Source organism: Octopus bimaculoides, chromosome 2 (genome assembly GCF_001194135.2).
Source record: "Octopus bimaculoides isolate UCB-OBI-ISO-001 chromosome 2, ASM119413v2, whole genome shotgun sequence".
Taxonomy (NCBI): domain Eukaryota; kingdom Metazoa; phylum Mollusca; class Cephalopoda; order Octopoda; family Octopodidae; genus Octopus; species Octopus bimaculoides.
The window spans coordinates 179744792-179754969 of record NC_068982.1 but is presented as its reverse complement, the minus strand read 5'-3'; the positions used below and the strand labels follow the sequence as shown (position 1 = coordinate 179754969).

Genomic DNA, 10178 nt, shown 5'->3' with positions numbered 1-10178 from the left:
ATGATGTAGAGAAGTGGGATAATGAAGTTAATTCCTGTCTTGTAGTTACTGCTAACTGCTGTTGATTTTTTTTTTTTTGTAATATGTATCTATGTATTTCTGTCCAAACCTTGTTGAACAGTGCTTTATAAGGTTTTTACTGTCAGTTTAGTTATAGCTTGTAGTGTTTGCATGTTTTAAAGATATTTGTGTGTCACATTCCAGTTGTGACTGCTTCGTTTCATTTGTGATATATTACATTCAGTAGTTTAGTCTTTATATTTATCCAGATTAATACTTAGGGAAGTCATTGGTAATTGTATGTAATCTTGATTCACTTAATAATGTCATGTAAAATGGCTGTGGAAGGTTGTTTTCTCAAAGTAACCATTGTATACTATCTTATCATTTTTGATTTGGGTGTGGGGTCAGAGTAAATATCCTAGCTTTAAAATATCCTGAGCCTAGCGATTGTTAACAGGATGAGGAATGATAAACTGATTGGTCTACTTTGAGAGGAAGAGGTAATTGATGTCTTATTTTATAAACCTAGAAGGATGAAAGGCAATGTTGACCTCAGTGGCATAATAATAATAATAATAATAATAATGATGATGATGATAATAATTTATTCTAATTTATCATTCAGTGCATATTTCTTTGATAAGATAAAGAATTCACATCTTTCAGACAAAAATGCAAGTTGATACAGCTTATTTTTACATAGTGTTTTTAATCAGAAATAGTATAACTAGGAAAAAAGCTACTGCACTTTGATTTCATGTGCAGCCTTATGCCAAGCAGTTTGTTTGTTCTGCAGAAGGTTGAATATTTGTAATTATCATGATGACTTGCTGGGTATTTAGTTTGCATGAGTTGCTAATTTTTATCAGTTCAATTGTTTTCTGTATGTTCACTGCTTATAAAAATCATCTGCCAGAACTTTGCCTCTCAAACCAATATGAACTAACATTCACATTTTGTTGAAGTTGTATAATCATGATTTTGTGAAACAGCTTTCTTCCATATTATGAGTTGCAATATGTAATTAGTTAATGGAACAATTAGTCAATATTACATCATTGTAAATTTAATGTTGTGCTCTCATTGTATGTCAATTGATTTGAAATCTATTTCATCTTGTCTAAGTATCCCAAAATAACTTCCATTATTAGATTATTGTTATTTAATGTACAACAATATGCAAACGAGGAATTAAAAGAACAGATCTGACATTTTACCTTACTGCTATTTGCACCATGTTGAATATAGCTATGTTTACATCTTGTTGAGAAAAAATGTGAATAACAATTCATTAGATGGCAAGAAATATTGGTTACATGATCTAACATGTACTGGTACAACTGACCTAAAGTACTTGAAACCTTGCTTGGAGAATGGCAGTGATTAAGAAAAAAAAAAAAAAAAACACCACTAAGTATTTTCCTGTGAGATTGTATAGCCAGTGGTGTTAAGTTGAAGTTTAGTCACTAGTACTTGCCAACAGAACATAGAACCCCTATTTCAACTTATTGTGCTGGAATCGCTTTCAGCATCATGTTCTTAAGTGGTACCTGTTTACAGTTATGTTGACTATGTCCTAACTATAGACATTGCTGCTGCTAGTAGATAAACCACAAGCATCTCAGTTTGTATCGAGTTTGACTGCTACACTACCCAATAAGTTCTCCTAATAGATTTTTTCAATACATTTACAAGCATATTATATTTAGAAAAAAAAAATTCATTTTAGTAATTAATAAAAAAAGTCTTATGAATAATTAAATTTAAAATATTTAAATAAATATAATCAATATTATTATTGAAAGAATCTGTTCTGTTTTGAATTCTCTCTTTGTAATTATAACATTCCTTAGTTTTTTTGCAGAAAAAATATTGACTGTTTTAGAATTTTCTATTATGGATTCCTTTTGCATGACAAATCTCTTTGATAGTTTAGATTCATTACAATAAATTAATATTTAGCCAGGAGCCTAAAAATGAAATATACCAGTTGGTTTTAGCTCACATTTTAGCTTCTTGTGAAAAATCGTTATATTGCAAATCAAAGCTGTTCTTTTACTCAGTACTCTGCTTACAAGATTTTCTTTAGGTTTAAAACAATACTTGAGAAAAGTTTTGTTTTTTTACTCCTAATCTTTCAACCATTGGAAATGTAGAACTTCACCTTGAAAGATAGTGTGTGTATTGATAATATATCTCAGGAATGGTATCATTTTAGCATTCTTAGGTATTCTGCAAGAGAAGATACCATTTAATCTCAGTATGGAGAACGGAATGACATTGCTACAATATTTTCTGTGACATTCTCCGCAAATTGTTTTGTTTTTATACACTATAAATAAAAATGCTTAACTCTAGTATGAAGTACATGAAAAAAAAAAAAGACAACCACCTATAAATATAAATCATGCGACAAACTTTGAGCACAATCTTAAATAACAACACAACTGTTTTTTCCGATAATCAAAATGAATGTGTTTTTAATGTTCTTAAGCCATGTTTTTTTTTTTTGTATGTCTCAGAAACATGAATTCCCAGCCACAAAAGGAACCTGATCCAGATGCTATTAAAATGTTTGTTGGACAAATACCTCGTTCTATGGATGAAAACGAACTCAGAAAAATGTTTGAGGAATTTGGTCCAGTATTTCAGTTAAATGTCTTACGGGATAAAATGACTGGGCAGAGTAAAGGTAGGTTGAAAATCTCAATATATCTTTTAGCTTTCAGTTACCGATTGTCTTAATCTTTAAATTACAGAATTTGGTATATGAAGAAATTTATATCGATCTGTTTTCTTTGAGAAAATTTTTTCCTCATTATTTTGATAAATATTTAAATAAAGTAGCTGATTTGCTGGTTGAAGTACTGATAATATTAGAGGTTGATCATTGCAATATGGAAAATACACTGATCACGTAACAAATAAACCTTGTGAACAATATTGATTGAGTATCTTAGCACTGCACTTCTACAGGAAGTTCTACTCAGTCACTTCCAATTAAAGGCAACCTTTAATACTTGCATTGTATCTTGTATGTAGGCTTAAGAAACAATTTACATATATGTTTAAGTCATATATTCTTATATATATTTTACAGTGCTTTAACTAAGGACTTTTTAGAATGTATTGAATAGTTTAGGTAATTTTGTGTTTGCTTCATTACTTTCCATTTTCTTTTAGTCATTTGTTTTTGCATCATGATCAGGTTGGGAATTTTTTTTTTCTTGAACAGTTTCAAAATATTTTCAGGTACCCTGCCTTGCAAACCTAAAACTCCTGTGAGATGGTTTTCTTTGTTCCCAAATTAACATGAGGGTAAACAAGGATGTTGATGGTGGTGGTGATAATAATAATAATAATTTCAAATTTTGCTGGGAGGGCAGCCATTTTGGAGGAGGGGATGTGTCAATTACATTGATCCCAGTGTTAAGCTGGTCCTTAATTTATTGACTCCGAAAGGATGAAAGGCAAAGTCAACCGTGACAGAATTTGAACTCAGAATGTAGTGGCAGACGAAATGCTGCTTAGCATTTTGCTCAGCGTGCTAATGTTTCTGCCAGCTTGCCACCCTAATAATAATAATAATAATAATAATAATAATAATAATAATAATGATGAAAATACAAGGTTAACAGTTTTGAGAGAGGAGTCTATCAAGTCTATTAAACTGACTCCAGTACTTTCTGGGACTTCATTTTGTTGGCTCTTGAAAGATGAAAGGTAAAGTTGACTTCGTTGGAATTTGAATCAAGCAGGTAGAATAGTTGTAAAACCAATTACTGCAAGGCATTTTATCTGATGCTCTAATAGTTCCCCCTCTCCAGTTCTCAGCTTTTCAATCCAAAGTTAATTTGCAGACAAAAGATTTGCAGTTCATTTTGCCTAACAGCATTCTTTGATCTCACCTGTGGCTGCCACACCCACCAGAAGTAGGAATCATATTTTATCATAGGTTATTATTAATTAATCTCCTTTGTACATGCCGTAGGGGATTATTGGTAGACAAACCATTTTGAAATTGCAGTTCATGTAGCTGGTTTTTGTCCAATTGTTTGCCTGTTCTGTTCATCTTGATTGTTGCAAATAGCTTGTTTATAGTTCTTCTTATATATATAAGGTAATAATTATTGCACTGTACCAACTGTAAGGGTTTCTGTTTTGTTACAAGTAAGCAATGAAGAGTTAGGCAAAATAATTTGATATAGCTTCTGGTATCTTTTAAGATAAGATATCAAGTGTCCTGTTGTCTTGGAATATTATCTCTCTTCAGTTATTTGTATTCTATTTTAAGTGCAAAATGCCCTTTACACTAAAAAGGCAAATTTATATATATCATCCCAACAATTATGGTAGAAACATGTGCCGGTGGCACATAAAAAGCACCCACTACACTCTCAGAGTGGTTGGCGTTAGGAAGGGCATCCAGCTGTAGAAACTCTGCCAAATCAGATTGGAGCCTGGTGTAGCCATCTGGTTCACCAGTCCTCAGTCAAATCGTCCAACCCATGCTAGCATGGAAAGCGGACGTTAAACGATGATGATGATGATGATGATGAAACTAACAAGTAAGCTCAGATCAGTTCATCATACTTACAAGCACCTTATGTATGGAATAACTGTAAAAGAGTATGGAATGATGAAATTTATCTAAATGTAACATTTAAGTTCAAAAAGTTGTTGAAATGGAGTAGGCCTTGGCATTTTTTGATTAGTTACAACCTGTGGGTGAGAAAACTTAAAGACAAAATTTCAAGAAACTGTAAAAGAAACAGAGTGACAACAAACAAAATAGAGTCAGATGAATTTATAAATTTGACAAAAATTAGATATTAGACACCCAAAGACATGTGGTAAAAAGGACAGCCGTTATCCAGCTTTAGAATGTATTAGTTAACTGAATAATATGTAACTAATTATCATCCTGTAATCTAATATGGCTAAGATTGTATAGTTTGATATTGCAAAATGAAAGTATCTGAAACCTGCCACAGACTATTTCTCTTTTTTGGGGGAGTTCATCTCTGTATCCACTCCAATTATTAAAGACATAAAAAGAATGTTCTCTTTTTGAACAAAAGTAGTTAGTCAACATAAAGAGTCATAGGGTAAGTTTCCTAATTTCTTATAGTTAGTCCATATTACTCCATAAGGAACATAAGGGGCCACTCTTAAAAGTTGTATGAAATATAAGTTTTTATTAAAACCTGTATTCTTCTCTTGCTTCACCCATGGAAAAGTTAGTTATTGATACTGCATTGTTTTCAAAAATATCCATATGTATTTTAAATATGTATAACTTGTGGTTATCCAGAAGTCTTTTAGAGTTAGTTGTTATCTTATATCCATACACCACCAGCTTTTCCAGAAAAATAGCCATGTTAATGTGATGTGACTTGAGAAACTATTCATCATCATCATCATCATCGTTTAACGTCCGCTTTCCATGCTGGCATGGGTTGGACGATTTGACTGAGGACTGGTGAAACCGGATGGCAACACCAGGCTCCAATCTAATTTGGCAGAGTTTCTACAGCTGGATGCCCTTCCTAACGCAAACCACTCCGAGAGTGTAGTGGGTGCTTTTACGTGTCACCTGCACGAGGGCCAGTCAGGCCACGCTCAAAATGGTGTCTTTTATGTGCCACCCGCACAAGAGCCAGTCCAGCGGCACTGGCAACGATCTCTCTCGAAAATCCTATGAAGGCCAGTCAGGCGGTACTGGCAACGGCCACGCTCAAAATGGTGCATCTTATGTGCCACCCGCACAAGAGCCAGTCCAGGGGCACTGGCAACGATCTCACTTGGCTTGCCGGGTCTTCTCACGCAAAGTGTTTCTCTGTAATTGCAATGTACCTATATTTTTACATTTGAATTTGAATGTTTTTATGCATGCATGTGTGTGTGTGTGTGTTTCTCTCTTGAAAAAGTTGTAATATAAATGTAATTTTTTTTGAATATTTGTAATTATTGGAGATTTTACTGTGGATTTTACTTCGCAGTCAGAATTCTTAGATTAATATCCAAGAAAGTTATGTCTCAAACATCCAAGTGATATGGAGGCAAAACCTGGTAGCAATAAATGGTAATTAGAGCTTTCTTATAATAAAAAAAATTCATGAAGAAAAAGAGACCCAAACATAAAAAAAAAAAATAAATAATAGTTTTCAAATATTAGCATGAGCTCATTTTTTTTCACTTAGTACACAGTAACTGTAACAAGACTGAGTTCTTATCTGTTACATGTGGCATTCTATAGTCTTTGTTTCTGTCTATTACATGTGACAAGTCTCTGAATTCTTATCTGTTCCATGTGACAAGTCTTTGAGTTCTTATCTGTTACATGTGACATTCTATAAGTCTTTGTTTCTGTCTATTACATGTGACTTATCTGTTACTTGTGATTTTTCTATAGTCTATATCTTGTTCCTGTCTATTACATGCAACTTTCTGTAGCCTGTTATTCCTGTTTGTTATATGTGACTTTCTATGAAGCCTATGTAATTCCCATCTGTTACAGTTAACTTTCTTCAGTCCTCTTCCTGTCTGTTACTTTCTATGTAGTCTATGTTCTTGTCTGTTATATGACTTTCTATACTCTGTTATTCTTGTGTGTTGTGTGTAACTTTCTAATTTTATCCTTTCATTGCTGTTTTTTTTTTATCAGCAGAAATGATGAGATTCTCAGCATTTCATTGTACCTTGTAGTTAGTTATTAGGAAGCATATTTTACTCTAATTCTTTGTTCCTTTTGCCAAACATAGCTGGTTGAAAATTCAGCATAATGTGTAAAATATTTGCTGAAGGTAAAAAAAGCTCTGCAAATGTATTTAACATAAGAAAAGGGAAAATGTTGAATAGAAAGCTGTCAACCAGACTATAATTACCATGCCATCTGTGATTTCATGCTGCCCCAGAGGCCCTCCTCTCCCCATTTGTGTCTTGTAGTTTCTAGTTTTCCTTGACTTGAAAATATTTTCTGATTACATCTGACATTATTTTACTTTGCTGTCTCCATCCTACCATACTCTGTCTGCTTCGTTTTATATATGACTGAACTTCAAAGATTTCACTAAGAAATTGGGAAATAATTTCATTGACAGATTTTTTTAAAGAAAAATATGTCCATATTTTGAAAAGGGAGCTGTGTATAAAGTTCCAGTTAACTTACTAAAAATATTTTTATTATTACTTGAAAAATGACAATTTATTCCAGAGTCAATTTTGTCTTTGAATTTATTTCAATATATTTTTTAATTCTTTTCATAGCTTTTGTACAATTCTAAATGAATAAAATAACCTAAGAAATAAGCAGCTACTTCAATGTTACAAAATTTTTAAGTATATTTTGTTCTCGAGAACTTGTATTTTCAATGGTGAATTTCTCATAACAGATCTGTATCTTTGGCATCTGAAATCATTTAAAGATTATTGAAATGCAACAAATAAAATCTACAGATATTGTGGTCACTTGTCTGAAAAATATGTAACTATTGGTCTGCTGTTTTGGTCAAGTGAAAATCATTGTGCACATTTCTAAACAATATTTGTGTGTGTTCGTGTTTGTCAGTGAGAAAAAGAAAGAAACTTTGTCTTTTCTGCTTTCTATAACATGTACATGTTCCATTAAAGTGACTTTGTGTTTTCATGACCTATCATTGTATATTCTATGTAACTTATTGACCATCCTCAATCCATTCTGATGCATAACTGTCATTTGCAATATGAGCTTCCAATCTTAAGAACTAACTCATGTTTTGTAGCTTTGTTTGACTTAAGTAGGTTCAATGTTTATCCCCATGGCTGCATATGGAGACATAAAGCCTAAAGTTCTGTTTATGCCTTTCGTAAAGGTATAAAGCATGAGAAATGAAGAGAAATGTTTCCAACTAAGCATTAACATTATGATAAAATACTTTGCTCAAACTTCAAGGATTATCTGCTGAGCTCACTTTATTTAAAATTAAGTCAAAAGTTTTTAAGCCTAGCAACATTGAGACCAAACCACAAATTTGGTTTCAGTTTTCAAGTTTTTGTTGGTGCAGTTATTTTTATCTTTTTGTTAACTTCATGGATCAAAGAAAGACTAAAATCCTTAGAAAAAATTTCTTTACTTTCTTATTAGCTCTGGCAATATCATTCATTACTATGAAAATTCTGTTTGGCAAGTAATACCATTTTCTCAACATGTAAGAACTACAAAATCAGCACTTCTGTTAACTGGTATCAATGTCATTTTGAGCCAGTTGTTGAGTGTAAAAATGTTAACACCAACAGAAAGATCCAGGCTAAGCAACCAGACAGTTAAGACAGAGAAGAAAACACTTGTAGACTAATAGGTGTAAGTGTTCCCAGTGATAAAAATATATCTGCAAAGGAATTTGAAACACTTAGTAAACAGTGAGACCTAGAAACTGAAATACAAAAGATGTGACATCTTAAAATGAGAACTGTTCTTGTTATTGTAGGTGCCTTAGGTATGATAAAAAGGGGATGTCAGAAACATCTAGACAACATCTCAGGAGAACCATTTCTCAAAGAAATCCAACAGACTGTGCTGAGAAGTACTACCTGCATCCTTAGAAAAACCCCAGTCAATTTAAATGTTTGTGTTATATAGAGGTATTCCACTGTTACCCTTGCCACTTCCCCTCTCCAAGCTTTCAGTTATGCGGTAACATCTCTTAACCTTCATTTGCCTTTAATGCTCTGGATGTGTCTCGGCAAGTGATTGCAGTAAACGTGCTGATTGAAAGTAAATAAAAGGGATGGCAGTAATGTTAATTAAAAGTCAAATACTCTTCATCATCGCTTTATGTCCTGTTTCTATGTTGGGATGGGTTATTGTGGTCTCAGTTAATTCTGTCTCTGCTTGTTTGCCAACCACTTTATAGAGGTTGCATTTTATGTATTAGAGTACCAGCAATAATAGAATGGCCATGTCCTCACTGCTCTGTATTGTCTGTTCAGGACAATGTGATCCAACAGGTAGGGTGGAAAGGGAGAAAAAAAGAGGGAGTGAAGATTAGATTGAGGTGATTGAATAGAAGAGAAGGGTGAAATGGGAGTAACAGTGTTAGATGTGGAGGTGGCAACAAAGGCAAGGTATAATGGTATTGTAATAGCATAGGGTAAGGGAAGGGAGAGACTAAAAATGTTGGCAAGGTAAGGAAGAGAGTAAGTGATGGATAGTTGTAGAATGGTCATTGGTATGAATGTGACCTGGGGAGAAGGCACAGAGCTTCTTTATATAAGAGGATGGGGGTTAATGATAATGTTCTGTATAATTTAAATTTTGTTTCATAACATGGGGGATAATTGAAAAGTGATGGCGTTGTAAAATTAGTAGTTGCAGTACAATGTTATTTCCACATGAAAAGCATTCACTTAAATGCCCCCTAGGTTAAAAAGAAAAAACAAAAACAAAAACAAAACCCCAAGAAAAAAAAAAACCTTGCAATTGTAAACTGCCCTAACTTCATGTTCATATTGCCTTTTTTTTTTTCAAAGCTTTCTGTGTTTATTAAAAAAAGATATAAAAAAAAACCTTCAATTATCACTGTAGCTTACAACTTGTTCTAATTGAGTTTTATTGAATTGTACTGTTCTTGTCATACTGTTTGGACTCGTAAGTAATTCTGTTTTATTGTTTTTTTGTTTGTCTTGTAGGATGTTGTTTTGTTACTTTTTACACAAGGAAATCTGCCCTAGATGCACAAAATGCTCTTCACAATATTAAAACATTACCACAAGTAAGTAAATGAATTTGTTTTCCAAGACATGCCCTAATTTCACTGATGGAGCAGCTGTTTTACACGTCTTTGCAAAGTTATTAACATGCGCGTTATCTTGCAAATCCTTTTAATCTCACAAATTGTGTGATCATTTAGGATGACATTGATGCTGCTATTTGTCAATTTAAAATAACAGGGTTGATATGATCTTTTCCTCAGCAAATCAACTTTATATGTCTGAAGAGCTATGTATTATAGGCATTTTGTACACATACTTGTGTTTCAAAGTAAACCACCATACTTACTCTAATTAGTATAATTAGTATTTTGTTCTTTGTATTGTCTTGAAAAATCTGTTTTTATTGTGAAAGTCCAGTTTTGTAAAACCCATCACATTGTAAAATAGATGTAAAAAAAAAAACATCATGCATGCGTGTGTGT

General features: G+C 32.9%; 1 protein-coding gene across 28 annotated transcripts in view; it reads left to right on the top strand.

The window, feature by feature from the left end:
• Window positions 1–10178, top strand: part of LOC106880780 (CUGBP Elav-like family member 1-A) — a 231347-nt gene that overhangs the window by 71142 nt on the left and 150027 nt on the right. For all 28 annotated transcript variants that reach the window (XR_001410780.2, XR_001410781.2, XR_001410782.2 and 25 more), the window contains 2 exons: window positions 2526–2695; window positions 9673–9755. Coding sequence is in view for 25 of the 28 variants with exons in the window: in XM_014930890.2 (XP_014786376.1) it covers window positions 2526–2695; window positions 9673–9755 (253 nt within the window). In the remaining 3 variants the exon portion in view is untranslated. The remainder of the gene's footprint in view (window positions 1–2525; window positions 2696–9672; window positions 9756–10178) is intronic.